This window comes from Neoarius graeffei, chromosome 19, assembly GCF_027579695.1.
Source record: "Neoarius graeffei isolate fNeoGra1 chromosome 19, fNeoGra1.pri, whole genome shotgun sequence".
Lineage (NCBI taxonomy): Eukaryota > Metazoa > Chordata > Actinopteri > Siluriformes > Ariidae > Neoarius > Neoarius graeffei.
This window is the reverse complement of record NC_083587.1, coordinates 24398267-24415791: the sequence shown is the minus strand read 5'-3', so window position 1 is coordinate 24415791 and position 17525 is coordinate 24398267. Positions and strand designations below refer to the sequence as shown.

The 17525-nt window shown below is 41.7% G+C and overlaps 1 protein-coding gene across 1 annotated transcript; it reads right to left on the bottom strand.

Moving 5' to 3' along the window:
- Window positions 1-43: 43 nt before the first annotated feature.
- Window positions 44-4412, bottom strand: LOC132867151 (cystatin-B-like). The gene is made up of 4 exons (XM_060899914.1): window positions 4326-4412; window positions 4127-4206; window positions 3413-3514; window positions 44-2038 (listed from the first exon to the last, which is right to left on the bottom strand). The coding sequence occupies exons 2-4, from the start codon at window positions 4193-4195 to the stop codon at window positions 1910-1912; spliced, it is 300 nt and encodes a 99-aa protein (XP_060755897.1). The 5' UTR covers window positions 4196-4206; window positions 4326-4412; the 3' UTR covers window positions 44-1909.
- Window positions 4413-17525: the final 13113 nt, after the last annotated feature.

The window sequence follows — 17525 nt, the reverse complement described above, 5'->3', positions numbered from 1 at the left end:
TTATTTCCACACAATTCCGGACAAATTAATACATTAAAAGCAGTAGTCATGCATCAATGTTTATTCCTACCTTTAATTTCATTATAGCTACTGCATTCTTCAAGGACATATAGACATATCAAATATCACTTCATATGTTCTCTTTAATTTTGATCATTTGTAGAGATAGTAAACATGTTGTGATTAATGTTTTGAACCAGTTTAATCTGGTGACATTCCAGGTGTAATAACTTAAAGGATATGGGACATGGATTTTTACCTGGGCATAATTATGTATAAAGGACATAAGAAATGCCATCTAAATCACTGCAGGGCGTCAAAAATGTGAAAATCATCACATTATTCAAGTTTTTTTTATACATCAGCGTAAAACAAGGATTCGTTAATTAGCTAGGTGGTCACGGTACCTGTGACATCACAAAAACTTTCCAAGGAGCCAGAGCTTGGGAATCTAATGTAAACAGGTTACCGAAATGGACACCATCGACAGTGATATTCCCGATGTTTCACAGAGATGTGAAGTTAGACCCTATCAATTCGAACCGATAGCTGGAAATTCACATGAACATGGATCTTGTCTTTACTCTGACGGGTCAGATGATTCTGAGAGTGAGAGTTCATTCAGCCCTCATGAAACTAAGTGGTCGGCTCGATAACACTTCCTGGTAAGTTAAAAACAATTCTGCTCAAAGGCTAATGATCTGTTGAAAGAAGTATTATTTTTGTATCATACATTGAAAGTTCATCATAGATCTAGCTAAAGTCCGTTGCAAGCTAGTTTTTTTTTTGCTGATATTTTTCGAGATTGAGATACAATGCTTCCAGAGTCCGAGATGAAAACATTCAAAATGGCGAAACGAGTCAGAATTATGATAATCAATAATTGATACACCCAAAATTATAATACTAATCCTTACCTCGGCTTTCAGTCGCTTAGCGCAGAGATCTTCAACAGGGGGGGTCGCGAAATTGCACCGGATCACTCATATCAACAAAAATATTCCTGCCCTGTCCCCTGGCCTCCATGCAGGGATGCAAACAGCGCGCCTTTCAGCGGATGCCGCCTTTTTCACGGCTGAATCGCGCAGATCCGATTTAAAAAAATAAAAATAGCGATATTAATTCATGAAACATGAAGTATAAGGATGAGAAAAAAACAGTTTAAATCGGGAAGCTGCGCACATTTGTGCAGCCTGGCACAAATGTGTGCAGCTTCCCGATTTAAACTGTTTTTTTTTTCCTCATCCTTATACTTCCTGTTTCATGAATTAATATCGCTCAGTAACTGATTATTAATGTTGAAAGAATCCTCAGTGAAATGGTCCGAACACAGTTTGTGGGAAACAGTAGGTGCAAAGTTTTTTCAACAGGTGTTCTGTAAAGTTATCCTACCAAGCCTACTGCGCATGTGCAAAGCCTACTGCGCATGCGCAGGTGAGCCCACACTTTCCTCAGCTTCGGGTCCTTGGGGAATGCAAAAAAACTTACTCCAGGGCATTTCCCATTGGAATTATTGCAACCATAAGCAGCACAATACACCATGATGTCCAATGTACTTTAAAGACTATAAAAACAATTTTCTTGTCATCCACTTCTTCATTCATCTACCCACTTGTGCTGTGCCCGAAAGTTTTTGTGACGTATGATCACGTGACAGCGGCTCTTCCGGTTGCAAAAAATGCATATCGGAAGTCGAGCAGAGATGCCATATAATCATCACGAATATAACGATTTTGCTGAATTTAATAGATGATTTTGTATTTGTTGATGCAATTAATTCATATTTTTAATGGAAAGAAACTGATATAGCGTGCTTTTATGTTTCATGTCCCATATCCTTTAAACACAGCCTCTGATTCTTTATGTTAATGCAGTTTCTACGGTGTTTCTTTTTTAATGGAACGTATGTTTAGAAGTATTCGATGGAGTCCTGATAGGCTTTGAGAGCCTGTATTTCAGTAAGTTCCAGTTTTTCTCCAGCATAAGGCAGCATCTTATAGACACGCAGGTGAACATATTCATCACCACCCACATGGACCTGAAAAACACACCAGCGATCATCAGACACAAGTTATTATTTGAAGAAAAAGGAAAGGGCTTCAGGTCTAGTCACTAGTGCCGCTTTTCCACTACAAACGCGGCTGAGCCGTGCCGTGCGGAGTCGAGCTGAGTCGGGCTGAGTGGGGCTGTTGGAGTTGCATTTCGACTACAACCGCGCTGAACCGTGCTGGCTGGAAGTGGGTGGACACATTGGGTGGAGTTAGCGAAAGTGGGTGGACGTCACGTGATGTCGTTAAGCAGCGCAAACAGTGACATCAGTGACAGTGGCGGAACAAGTCAGAGCCGGGCCGGGGGCGGGGCAAATGACCGGGCCCTTTATTAAAGCTTATCATAACATCATTTTAGGCTACAAAATGTCCGCAACTGCGGTGTTTACCAATTTCAACACTACCGGGTGCAACTATGTTATTTAGTACATCTAGTCCTTCAAACGAACATGTAACTCAGAAACAAAAAACATTAGGATACTGTACATGGCTCATAATAAAACATCAATAGCCTATACTGCGCACATTATTTGAAGGGCATACGAATGAGCGCTCAGAGGTTGCAACGGTGACAGGAAGAGTCAGAAATAAAAGGAGGGCGGTGCAAACCTCACTGAATGCACTGTGTTTACCAATTTCAACACTACGGGGTGCAACTATGTTATTTTGTACATTAAGTCCTTCAAACGAACATGTAACTCAAACAAAAAAAACATTAGGCGACATACTGTACATGGCTCATAATAAAACATCAATAGCCTACTGCGCGCATTATTTGAAGGGCATACGACGAGCCTTGCGCTCCGCGAACTCGTGCACGATGCTCTGTATGTCACTGATTCAGTGAGCTTTTAAGCGGTAGTCTCACAACCCGAATAGTAAACAATAAACATGGAGGACATGGAGTCGTTAGTGTTGCTGGTCTTGGTGCTGTGGCTTGTTGTCACCGACAACGCCAACAGATACTGGCAAGAGCGTATAGATGAGGCGAGGCGCATAAGGCTTCAGAAATTCTCGTAATTCATAATTATTCTCCTTCCGGGTTTGCGGTGTTTACAGATCCCAGCGTGCTCGCGGGGCGTGTGTGGGCATGTGAGGACACGCCTCCTCACCAATCAGTGCACAGGGGAGTGTCTGCTCACGCCCCCAACCTCAGTCGGCACGGTTTGGCTCACTTCAGCCCCACTCCAAAACCGTGCGAGTTTTAGGGGCTAAGCAGGGCTGAAACGAGCTGAGTCGTGCTGGTTTTTGGTAGTCGAAACGCGAGCCGTGTCGGGCTGAAGTGAGCTGAAGCGAGCTGAAGTGAGCTGAAAAAGGGTAGTGGAAAAGGGCCATAGGAGACTGTGAGTGAGTTTGTGTCCTACCTTGATGAAATAGTTTGTCCCAGCGACCACCTGTGTCTTGTAGGATTTAGCAGTGAAGACGTCAAATGTTCTTCCTGTTTTTTGCTCTGCATAATGCTTCATCTGTGATGGCAAAAAAACAAAAATCATTACTAATCAGGATTTCCAACAAAACAAATGCCAACCTCATCACAGATTTTCTGCACCTCAGCAGTGGCCTCATTCTGCAATCAGTGACTCATACACATAACTGTGCATACTCATGACTGTCACATGTAGAAGTCATGGTAACTTCAGTAAGGCAATCTAAACAATTCCACTCCTATACATCATTACACACACAATCAGGTTTTACTGAAACAGTACAAGTGCAAAATACATACAGGCTTACTCAGTTTTAAAAGACATGTGGCTTGTTATTAAAAAAAAGCAAAAAGAAAGTGTGTCTGAAGCTATAAACCACCGTTCCCTCACCAGCCTTTGTTTGTATTTTTTTCCTCTCTTGAAGGTAATAAAACCCAAAAAGCAGCTTGAGTCATGTTACTGGCTCACCATAAAGCACAAACCCCTCTGTCCTGAAGCTGTTCCCATGTAGGAAAATACTTACTGAGTGTTAAGAGTACCAACACTGACCAGAGTTTGTTGGTAAAGTTGGTGATTATCAGTTTAAATAATTAAAACTTTTTTTTGACAACTGAATGAGAGATGTGATGTGGAAATGAAACAAACACCAACCTCATCACAGATTTTCTGCACCTCAGCAGTGGCCTCTTCCACCTCAGACAGCCCTCCACAGCGAGGCATTATTACTGTAGCTGCAAGAAAAAGCTTTTTTGTTTGCTTGAGGTATTTTTTCCCCCTTTACAAAAACTCTAAAGTTAACAGACACTTTGGCAACATACAAAACGGACACTCCCACTATAATAATACCTACCAGTAAAGCACGTAGTCTCAAACTGCAAACTTCCGGCTTTACACAGCACAAGATAAAAGAGAGTCGCAAATACGTCAGATTAAGCCCCACCCCTAAATAGAACAGTCAATCATACGGCTCCATCCCGCCCCTAACGCGAACAACCAATCATTAGGCTCACAGCCTAATCTAGGAATTTGAAAATAGGGGACAGATCCCTCACTAGTTGTAGAAACAGGGGACAGAAAATATTAACATGGGTAAAAATATCCCTCATTTGTTCCAGTTAGTGGGGACAGAAAAACAACTAATACATTGGTAGATATTTTCAAGAGTACATCTATAAACAGAACAGTTTTATTAATAAAACTAAATACATGTAACAAACATTCATCTCATTATCTCTAGCCGCTTTATCCTGTTCTACAGGGTCACAGGCAAACTGGAGCCTATCCCAGCTGACTACGGGTGAAAGGCGGGGTACACCCTGGACAAGTCGCCAGGTCATCACAGGGCTGACACATAGACACAGACAACCATTCACACTCACACCTACGGTCAATTTAGAGTTACCAGTTAACCTAACCTGCATGTCTTTGGACTGTGGGGGAAACCGGAGCACCCCGAGGAAACCCACGCGGACACGGGGAGAACATGCAAACTCCGCACAGAAAGGCCCTCGCCGGCCACGGGGCTCGAACCCGGACCTTCTTGCTGTGAGGCGACAGCGCTAACCACTACACCACCGTGCCACCCACAAACATTCATATCAGATGTTAATCTATATAATATAATTATGGCACTATACATATCCTTTAATACAGTGATATGAAAACCGTATCAGCAAACACTTATCCACAGTTTATAGTATTGCACAAACATTATGATCAGATCTGAACTTTAAAAATGTAAAGATTTTAGATCAAAATCTATATGAAGAATTATATACTGCAAAACCTTACAAATATGACTAGTTTTCTGTTATATGACTAGGTTACTGTTTTACTATAAATCATGTGACTAGCCTATTTTTAACAATTTGACCACCAGTAGTATAATGTTGCATTTCAAATATGACTAGGTTAATATTGCATATCAAATATGACTAAGTTAATATTACATCATTTGAGATAGTTAAATCCAAAATCCATGTAGTCTTGCCACTATTAATTAATAATAAGATGAAAAATCTGACTTTCTGAATAAAATAAAATCACGATCAAGTATTTAAAAATGCTAGCATATTTGTTTTGTTCAGACCACCTTTCATGAAAGTGAAAAACATTCAACAATCTACCTATGTTTAAACTAGATTTTGACATAAATGACTGGAGATAATCTCAAAATTCAGACTTCCTAAAAAGTATATAATCTCTATCATTTGCAATCTTACAGCACCTACAATTACACAAGAACAGATTAAATATATTTCATAATATTTTTAAATAAAACTTACATAATACCAAACATTATCAAACTAATTGTATATTGGCATTAGGAAAATAATATCAAATTCAAACTTCAAAAACCATTATCAATCAGAATCAAATGACTTAGTATGTCTTCACACTGTCATATAATTACTCTAAGATCATATTTGTACACAAACTTATATATGTCTTATATATCAACTAAGCACCTTTACTATTTGAATATGATTAATAACATAATATTAAACTGGACAACATCAGGTGTCAGAACACTCATGTAAACAATAAAAGCGAGAATAACAGAACAAAACGTACGCAGTCAAGCAACCGAAAACAATACTCACTCCCAAAGCTTTTTAGCAGCAGCTTGGATTTCAGAAATCGCTGCTCATTCTCAGCTCGAAAGCGAATCAAGCGGCGTGTTTCCTCTGGATAACAACTTAAAACACATAAATAATGGAGAAAATACATTTATGACAATCTTTCGCCGCGGGAACCGCCATCTTTCTGAAATCCGCATGAAATCTCGCTGAAATCCGCATGGCATTGTGGGAAATCACTCAAACCCCTTCGTTCGGAGTCAGCTCCAGGAAAATCTCCGTTTGGAGGGGTACAGAAGCCCTACCCCTTCCCCTCCCCCTCTGCGTTAACTGGGATTGGGATACCCCTACCCCTTCACGTGAATGCGCAAAATGGAGGGGAAGGGCCAAGGGGTGAAATGGGATTCGGCCTTATTCTCTGTCTCCTGGCAGAAAGCTCCTTGGTTTGCTTGTGTCTCAATCACAGCTGGTATTCTGTAGAAAGACTTCTTTTCACCTTTCCCATCAGCTTTGTTGGAACACCCTAACACAGCACAAAAGTTTACCATTGTAGGTTTATGATGAATCAAGTGCCTCGTGGGTTTAAATTCCGCGCGCTGCCGTTATTTCCCCCTGATCACGAGTTTGTTGGTCTTCCAATATGGCGCAGGGTTTGTTTACTTCCGGTTTCCGGTGACGTCAGTGAAAAGGGTCTAATGGGCTTCCCCATCCAAAATGTTCACACACACACACACACACACCCGCCCGTCTTGTTTTTTTTTCGGGGGTTTTTTTGGGGGGGGGAATGTTTTTTTTTTCGCGCCCGCACTCGTGCCCCCCCCCCCCCCCCCCCCCCCCCGCGATGCCGCCCCAGGCGGCTGCCCGGTCGGCCCGCCCCCAGGACCGCCCCTGGACTCAGCTTTCATGTAAGAAAAAAAGCTATTAATACTAGTACTGTGTGCAGGCAGTCTCTCCTGAAGACTAAATTAAACAATAATTATAAACTAATAAAATAAATGGCTCCGGCTTCATAGAAGAAAAAAAACAATTTGAACAGAATCTCACAGTATGATGCTGAAGCTGCCTAAACAATGGAAAATAAAATACTGTTTTGGCAAAAATGTTGGCATCCATTAATTTCTTGTATTAAGTAAAAAAATAATGTAAAGTGCACACAGTCCTTCACTGTAAACATGACACACTTTCAGTAACAGAATTTAAGCCTATATAAACACTGACTCGCACATGCTGCTTCTCTTGAACCTATACACGGAAGTAAGGCATAAGATAGTTTGTCGACGTCACCTCAAGACGACGCCAACGATTGGTCAAATTTGCGGGAACGTTGCGGTGATTGGATATAATTGCAACACCGCCCTGAATTCGCGGGGATTGGTTGAATTTGCATTGAAGTTGCAAATCGCAACATCCTGGAGGGTCTGATTAATTTCAAACATCCATTCATGATCTGTAGCCACTTATCCTGTTCTACAGGGTTGCAGGCAAGCTGCAGCCTATCCCAGCTAACTGTGGGCAAGAGGCAGGGTACACCCTGCAACTTTCAATCAGAAAGCTTGTTTCACTCTGCGTATGTAGAGGCAAATTCAGAGTCGTCAAATGTCGTCATTATGGTGCATACACGCCGGCGTCATATGTCATCATTATGGGATATACAACCCCGATTCCAAAAAAGTTGGGACAAAGTACAAATTGTAAATAAAAACGGAATGCAATGATGTGGAAGTTTCAAAATTCCATATTTTATTCAGAATAGAACATAGATGACATATCAAATGTTTAAACTGAGAAAATGTATAATTTAAAGAGAAAAATTAGGTGATTTTAAATTTCATGACAACAACGCATCTCAAAAAAGTTGGGACAAGGCCATGTTTACCACTGTGAGCCATCCCCTTTTCTCTTTACAACAGTCTGTAAACGTCTGGGGACTGAGGAGACAAGTTGCTCAAGTTTAGGGATAGGAATGTTAACCCATTCTTGTCTAATGTAGGATTCTAGTTGCTCAACTGTCTTAGGTCTTTTTTGTCGTATCTTCCGTTTTATGATGAGCCAAATGTTTTCTATGGGTGAAAGATCTGGACTGCAGGCTGGCCAGTTCAGTACCCAGACCCTTCTTCTACGCAGCCATGATGCTGTAATTGATGCAGTATGTGATTTAGCATTGTCATGCTGGAAAATGCAAGGTCTTCCCTGAAAGAGATGTCGTCTGGATGGGAGCATATGTTACTCTAGAACCTGGATATACCTTTCAGCATTGATGGTGTCTTTCCAGATGTGTAAGCTGCCCGTGCCACATGCACTAATGCAACCCCATACCATTAGAGATGCAGGCTTCTGAACTGAGCGCTGATAACAACTTGGGTCGTCCTTCTCCTCTTTAGTCTGAATGACACGGCATTCCTGATTTCCATAAAGAACTTTAAATTTTGATTCGTCTGGCCACAGAACAGTTTTCCACTTTGCCACAGTCCATTTTAAATGAGCCTTGGCCCAGAGAAGACGTCTGCGCTTCTGGATCATGTTTAGATACAGCTTCTTCTTTGAACTATAGAGTTTTAGCTGGCAACGGCGGATGGCACGGTGAATTGTGTTCACAGATAATGTTCTCTGGAAATATTCCTGAGCCCATTTTGTAATTTCCAATACAGAAGCATGCCTGTATGTGATGCAGTGCCATCTAAGGGCCCGAAGATCACGGACACCCAGTATGGTTTTCCGGCCTTGACCCTTACACACAGAGATTCTTCCAGATTCTCTGAATCTTTTGATGATATTATGCACTGTAGATGATGATATGTTCAAACTCTTTGCAATTTTACACTGTCGAACTCCTTTCTGATATTGCTCCACTATTTGTCGGTGCAGAATTAGGGGGATTGGTTATCCTCTTCCCATCTTTACTTTTCAGAGCCGCTGCCACTGCAAGATGCTCTTTTTATACCCAGTCATGTTAATGACCTATTGCCAATTGACCTAAGGAGTTGCAATTTGGTCCTCCAGGTGTTCCTTTTTTGTACCTTTAACTTTTCCATCCTCTTATTGCCCCTGTCCTGACTTTTTTGAGATGTGTTGCTGTCATGAAATTTCAAATGAGCCAATATTTGGCATGAAATTTCAAAATGTCTCACTTTTGACATTTGATATGTTGTCTATGTTCTATTGTGAATACAATATCAGTTTTTGAGATTTGTAAATTATTGCATTCCGTTTTTATTTACAATTTGTACTTTGTCCCAACTTTTTTGGAATCAGGATTGTACACGGGGTTGTAATATTTCATCATTAAGGAGTAAAGAGTTAATGTTCTGGGACCTCCATGAAACAAGCAAGTTCCTGTTATTACTTATGTTCCAAAGCAGATATAAACACACATTCCCTCACTTGCCTCTTTTTTTATGTTACTAAGAGACCAAAAACGTGTAAAGTTCTCAGTCCTGAAGGCTTTCTCATGTCAGACTTGCCTTGGCCAGAGATGCAGCATGCTGCAAGTAGAACATGGAGGAGCTCGGATTCATCAATCCAATGGGGAAGAGAAGACATTTTACTCTGCCACCTTAAAGCAACACAGAGAAAAACAAACATCAGCAAATTTTCATTTCACTGATACAAGAAATAATGAACTATAAATAAAAAATAATAATGATCAAAGTATAAATTACATACCTCTGGCAAGGTAAAGTCTGAGGATTGCAGAAAACCCCACAGCACTGAAACTTGGGTAGAACTCGGACAGAGGATTAATCAGAAATGCACAGGTGTCTGAAACAATAAACAGAAACACACTGTGAAAATATTGCATATAGTAAATATATTGTATTCATAAAATATTTCTTTGTGCACTGATTAAAGCTTCTCACCTCTCACAGTCTGGACAGATGTATTAATACTAGGCTCTATGGTCTTAAAATATTTCTGAAAGATATAAAAGATGAAAAGATGTTGAGATGAAATGATTTATTAATTCAAAATAAATTGGGGGCGGCACGGTGGTGTAGTGGTTAGCGCTGTCGCCTCACAGCAAGAAGGTCCTGGGTTCGAGCCCCGGGGCCGGCGAGGGCCTTTCTGTGTGGAGTTTGCATGTTCTCCCCGTGTCCGCATGGGTTTCCTCCGGGTGCTCCGGTTTCCCCCACAGTCCAAAGACATGCAGGTTAGGTTAACTGGTGACTCTAAATTGACCATAGGTGTGAATGTGAGTGTGAATGGTTGTCTGTGTCTATGTGTCGGCCCTGTGATGACCTGGCGACTTGTCCAGGGTGTACCCCGCCTTTCGCCCATAGTCAGCTGGGATAGGCTCCAGCTTGCCTGCGACCCTGTAGAAGGATAAAGCGGCTAGAGATAATGAGATGAGATGAGATGAAAATAAATTGGCACATAAGGACTTCATTTCTGACAGAAGAAGTGAGCAGAATACCTTGGCTTTATCCAGAGCATATGATGTCTTTTCCTGGAAGGAGGGGGGAAAAGATGCTAATCAATATTTAAAAAAAAAACAGAAAACCTAAACATGCTGCCAATATTCATTCTGAAAACTATGCCTCGAAACAACATTTGTTTTAAAATTATTTCTCATTTTCAGTTTCTTTAGTGCAGTTCACACAATATCCAGCAGGAGTCAGTGTTGTCTTAATAATGTCTGTATGAATACAATTTTACTGATGATAATAAGTCTGATGAATTAATAAAATCAGCTCCAGCATTTCACTTTTAACATTTTCAAATTACTTTCAAGTGAAAACCTAAACCTCAAAAGAAAGCTGCAGCAGCGCTTTCGTCCTTTAGTTTGTCCAGCTCTTGCAGCTCCTCAGCTGCTCCGTCTGCTCAAATACAGTGGCATGCAAAAATTTGGACACCCTTACTAAAAATGTCTGTTACTGTGAATAGTTAAGTGAGCAGAAGATGAACTGATCATCAAAAGGCATAAGGGTAAAGACGACACATTTCTTTTCAGCGTTTTCTGCAAGATTTGTGTATTATTTTTGTTCTGTCCAATTGGAGAGTGAAAAAAGAAAAGGAAGACCATGCGAAAGTCTGGGCACCCCAATACATTTGAGTTGTCAGGTAACTTTTACCAAGGTTCCAGACCTTAATTAGCTTATTGAGCTGTGGCTTATTCAAATTCTTCTTTAGGAAAGGTCAGATGATGCAGATTTCAAAGCTGTATAAATTCTCTGACTCCTCAAACTTGTCCCTAAAATCAACAGCCATGGGCTCCTCTAAGCAACTCCCTCGCATTCTGAATAATAAAATAATTGACACTTACAAAGCAGGAGAAGGCTACAAGAACGTAGCAAATGTTTTCAGGTAGCTGTTTCCTCAGATTGTAATGTTATTAAGAAATGGCAGTTAACAGAAACAGTGGAGATCAAGGTGAGATCTGGAAGATGAAGAAAACTTTCTGAAAGAACTGCTTGTTGGATTGCTAGAAAGGCAAATAAAAACCCTGTTTGACTGCAAAAGACCTTCAGAAAGATTTGGCAGACCCTGGAGTGGTGGTGCACTGTTCTACTATGCAGCGACACCTGAACAAATATGACCTTCATGGGAGAGTCATCAGAAGAAAACCTTTCCTGCGTCCTAGCCACAAAATTCAGCGTCTGAAGTTTGCAAATGAACATTTAAATAACCCTGATGCATTTTGGAAACAAGTCCTGTGGACTGATGAAATCAAAATAGAACTTTTTGGCCACTATGTGCAAAGGTATGTTTGGAGAAAAAAGGGTGCCAAATTCCAGGAAAAGAACACCTCTCCAACTCTGAAGCATGGGTGTGGATCGACCATGCTTTGGGTTTGTGTTGTAGCCAGTGACACAGGGCACATTTCATTGGTCGAGGGAAGCATGGATTTGAATAAATACCAGCAAATTCTGGAAGCAAACATCACACCATCTGTAAAAAAGTTGAAGTTAAAAAGAGGATGGGTCCTACAATAAGACGATGATCCAAAACACACCTCAAAATCTATGGAATACCTCAAGAGGCACAAGCTGAAGGTTTTGCCATGGCCCTCACAGTCCCCTGACCTAAACATCATTGAAAATCTGTGGCTAGATCTCAAAAGAGCAGTGCATGCAAGGCAGCCCAGGAAACTTGTAGAACTGGAAGCCTTTTGCAAGGACGAATGTGTGAAAATCCCCCAAGTAATAACTGAAAGATTATTAGCTGGCTACAAAAAGTGACATATAGACATATGCTTGTTCTAAACATACTGTATCACAGGTGCTGTACTGTATATTCCCTTTAATGTTGATCGTTTCTCAAAGAAAAAAGGAATAGAGATTGGGACCTGATGTTTGGGAACTGATATAAGGGAGGTGGCATGGCGGTGTAGTGGTTAGCACTGTCGCCTCACAGCAAGAAGGTTCTAGGTTCGAGCCCAGCAGCCGACGGGGGCCTTTCTGTGTGGAGTTTGCATGTTCTCCTCGTGTCTGAGTGGGTTTCCACTGGGTGCTCTGGTTTCTACTACAGTCCAAAGACATGCAGTTATGTTAACTGGCTACTCTAAAATTGGTGTGAAAACTTCGATAATAATCCAGTAGAAGCAATGGGAAACCACTGCTGTAAGTTTCCCTAGAAACTTTGATGGATGTCAGAGTGGTCACTGCAGTGACATGCCAAATAGTGAGTGAGTTATATATGGGAACTGATATTTGTGAACAATATAAAAACAGTATTAATGCCATGTTTTCATGTGTTTGATTTCAATACAACTATAAGTCCATAAACTGCAGTAGTTCATTGTAGAAGTCCGAGTGGGTGGGTGGAGCACAGAAGGACAGAAGGCCAGAACTGAGTTCCAAAAACTCTTTTTATTTGCACTTTTCAGTACTAACATTCACTCTCCCAGCCACACACATACACACACACACACAAGTCATCTGGTGCGAGTGGGAGCTCACTTCCTCTGCTCTCTCTCTCCTTATATAGGGTGTGGTTGCTGGGAAGACACACAAACACAGGTTAATTCACATCAGGTGTAGTGATTCTGCCACTTACCTTCCCTGACTCCGCCCTCCAGTCACTGACCGAAGCTTGACCACGCCCCCACTGCCACATACCCCCACCGCCCGACTCAGGCCTGGCAGCCGTCCGGCCCGCAGCCGACTCCCCCCCCCCGATGGGAGAGGAAGGCCGCCACGACCATCTGCGCCCCCAGCCTGTGGACCACCTTGAAGTTAAAGGGTTGGAGTGCCAGATACCAACGGGTGATCTGCGCGTTGGCATCCTTCATGCGGTGGAGCCACTGGAGGGGCGCGTGGTCCGAACGGAGGGTGAAAGGGTGTTCCAGCAGGTAGTAACGGAGGGCGAGGACCGCCCACTTGATGGCCAGGCACTCCTTCTATATGGTGCTGTAGCGCCCCTCACGTACTGACAGCTTCCGACTTATGTACAGCACTGGGCGATCCTCCCCCTCCACCTCCTGGGACAAAACAGCCCCCAGCCCTCTGTTCGATGCGTCTGCCACATTCATATATAAATAAAGAAACTACAGTAGTTAGGCTCTGTTCAGTCATTTAATTCAGCAGGAATAACAACACAAATGTTTCAGCTTTAAGCATTTATCTGTGTAATCATCTTAAATTACACTTCCCTTTTATAAAAGCTGCAAGGCATCACATGCACATGTCATATTTCAGTAGACATTATCCTAATGACTTGACAAAATTGAGAACCTGTGACTGACACGTGACAGCAAACAATAGCAATTTCCTCAAACAGCACCTACCTTTTAAACAGTGCTCCTCCATTTTTATTACCACAGCAAATCCAAAAATAAACAAAAAAGAACAAACAGATGGCATTTTCCAATCTCCTTATTTCCAGTGAACTCCACCTTATCTTTGTTAAAAAGACACCAATAATTAAACATTATCATCAGTAACATGGCACTTCATAAATATTTTTAAATGGCCGATCTTTATCACGGTTCTTTTGTTTGTCAGAGGCTCATTTCTGCTCAGTTTCTTAACTAACGGAATAAACATGTAACTCATGACACTTGGGTCAATATATAATATAAAGTTTGCTGAAATGTCAAGAAGAATTAAAAGCTTGGACTACTACAAAAAAATTACAGAGAAATGGAGAAAATATGGCTGTTTTATGGCATACATTATGGTGAACATTTTACAAATAAGGAACATGCTATATCTATGATTTTGATTTCACTGTAATCTGAACATTATTATAGGTTACATCATGGTACGATGGTAGAAGTGAGTGGTTACTACTGGGCAATTTACAAACGTTACAAATAGCTTCTACTTTCCTAACTGCTAAGTATGGTGTAAGTATAGCTTAGTACTCTCTTCTAACCCAATTAGAATCGTGCATTTAGTTGCATATAATTATGTACATGGATTACGTTGAAGGTCTGTCATACAAGTCCCTGTGTTAGAAAATTGTTAGAAAATTAAGCACGTTCTGACCTTTAGATTCAGCTGTAGTATAAAGAAATGCAACTTCAAGAAATTCAAACCAGCCTAGGAACAGATTTCTGACAGTTTTGATGGTTGTTGCCATTAAAAGGGTATTAAAAATGTGCAAAATTTGTTCTCTCTGTAGTCTGTTGGTGGAAAAAGAGAGCAACTGGACTTGTTTGAAGATTCTTGAAGACCTCTCATCCTTGGGCTTCTTCAGTTCTGTCTGACTGGTAGGGAGCATCAGGTATTTATCCTCTCATGGATGAAAAGCTCATCTAAGGTGTCATTGAGTCATCCTGTTGGTGTGGGTCACTGGGGGCTGGTTGTGAATGGCCTCGAGAGTCATTAGGATGATCAATGGATTGCCCGTTAGGGTGATCAATGGAATGCTGATTCTCTCTGTCCTCCTGTGAGTCACTGAAAACAGCTGGGTTTTGGTGTGCATTCAGTTGTCTGGGAAGTGTGCCAAGGACTGCACTGTAGGTGGCTGATAAATGATGTCTTAGACCCCCACCTCTGTTCAGTGATGGCCATTCCAGGTTGACAAAAATGGCTTCTTTAACTCCTCACTCATACCAACGATCCTCTCTGGCTAAAATGCGTACGTTGCAATCCTGAAATGAGTGTCCTTTGTTGTTAAGATGAAGGTTGACAGCGGAGTCCTGGCCTGAGGAACTGGCTCTCCTGTGTTGAGCCATGCGCCTGTGAAGCGGTTGTTTTGTCTCCCCAATATACAAGTCAGTGCATTCCTCACTGCACTGAATGGCATACACTACGTTGTCCTGTTTGTGTCTGGGTATTCTGTCCTTAGGGTGGACCAGTTTCTGCTTCAGAGTGTTACTGGGTCTGAAATGTACCAGAATGTTGTGTTTGTAGAAGATCCTCCTGAGTTTCTCAGATAGACCAGAAATGTAGGGAATGACAATGTTCTTGTGTTTGTTCCTGTTATCCTCCTTGTCCATTCTGTTCCTTTTTCTGCTCTTGAGGAAAGACCAGTTGGGATACCCGCAGTTCTGAAGTGCTTTCTTGATGTGATTCTGCTCCTTCTCTTTTCCCTCTATCGTTGTAGGGATATTCTGAGCCCTGTGTTGCAAGGTCCTAATGACCCCCAATTTGTGTTCCAGTGGGTGGTGAGAGTCAAAGAGTAGGTACTGGTCTGTGTGTGTGGGTTTCCGGTAGACCTCGATGCTCAGGCTTCTGTCTTGTCTAATGTGTACATCACAATCCAAGAAGGCTAGATTATTCCCACTTGTGTCCTCCCGAGTGAAGTTGATGTTAATATCCACTGCATTGATGTGCTTAGAGAAGGCTTCCACCTCATGGGTTTTGATGAGAATAGAATATTCAGTTAAACACTAATTTTGCTCAAGTAAAGACAGAAAAAATAAGCCAATATGATTATCAGGAATTTCATGCTAAACCAAACGGCTTTACCTGATCGAATAGCATAATTATCCTGACTAAAGCCTGTTGATAAAACATATGATGACCAGTTATGAAAATCAAAGCTGTTTTTGTCGACTCAGAGATGGGAAAAAACTCAAAATAAATTAATGACTTCCGGTTGGTGAGCAGAATGGAGTAGTGGTGTTTTTCTAGGCTCCTGCCACACACTTTCTATTTTGACCACTATTCACTCAAAAATTATCGCAACTAGTGACTGCAACATACTAAACAGTGTTTTGCCAGCCAGCATGACATCCAAGCCAGGTAAACCGGATAAGAAAAGACAAGAACAAGCTGCTGCCGCTAACCCCGCTATCGATAATGCTACCTTGGCTAGCATGCTAGCCGACCTAAGAGCGGACCTGTTGACTAAACCTGACTCTCTTTCTGTCAGATTTGAAAATAAGCTTGCTGCCATTGATACAAAGTTAGACGCGATACAGTCCACGGTGAACAACCATGAGCAATGTATTTGTGATGTGGAATCTGGGCTGAGCCAATTGCAGCTACTAGAAACACAGGTAACCTCTATGGCTGAAGATAATGCAAAGCTGAGAGCTAGGCTCACAGACCTAGAGGGGAGAAGTAGACGGTGCAATTTGTGTCTCATAGGAGTGCCTGAAGCAATAGAGGGTGCAGGGCCAACGATGTTTTTTTCTAAACTCTTGGTTGATGTACTGGGAAAAGACGTGCTACCTTCTCCTCCGGAACTCGAGAGAACCCATCATGCACTCAAACCCAAACCAGCTGAGGGAGAAAGGCCCAGAGCAGTGATCATCTCTTTTCATAAGTTTCAAACTAAGGACACTGTAATTCGTGCTGCCCGTCGGAAACGAGGCAAGTTAAAGTATGATGATAAGCCGATCTACATATATGAAGATTACTGCCCCGAAGTGCTGGACCAGCGTGCTGAGTACAAAGAGATAATGCACCGGCTCTACACTCTCTAACTCAAGCCCTCACTGCTATATCCGGCGCGGCTGTTTATCAAGGCTGATGACGGGGGTAGACGGCGACTGTCATCGGTGAAAGCAGCTCAGCAGTTTTTGGCCACGTACCAGAAACCTACCTCACCGATAGATGACTGACTCAAGTTAAGGCCGGCTGTCACAGGTTCATTTTTTCTTGTGTGTTACTATTTTTTTTTCTTTTTCTTTGGTATTGATATGGGAAAAAATGAATGCAGGGTAACAAACAGAGTTGTTACTAATCTTGCCTATGGCCTGGAAGGACTGTGAGCTGTAGCCTACATCGGTATATTACGTCGTTGTGTGTTATTATCTATTTCTTTTTGCTTTACTTTACTCACATGCCACTGAGTGGCGCAGCTGCTAAAGATGAGGCTGTTTTGTTAATTGAGCTTGTTAATTGTTCATTGGTGCTATAGGATACTTAAAGTTAGCCTCTGTGGCATGGAAAGCTGGGCTGACTGATGGCTTTTTTTCTTCTCTTTCTTTCTGCAAGACTGCTCTGTTCAGATTAGTTGTCATTTTAAGTTTTGCTTGTTGAACCCCTCTAGGTTCATCAGGCATAGAATGGTGGGTGTTACTGTTCAGCAGTGTATTGATACAGATTGTGGTTGTTTTATTAATACTTAGACAACGT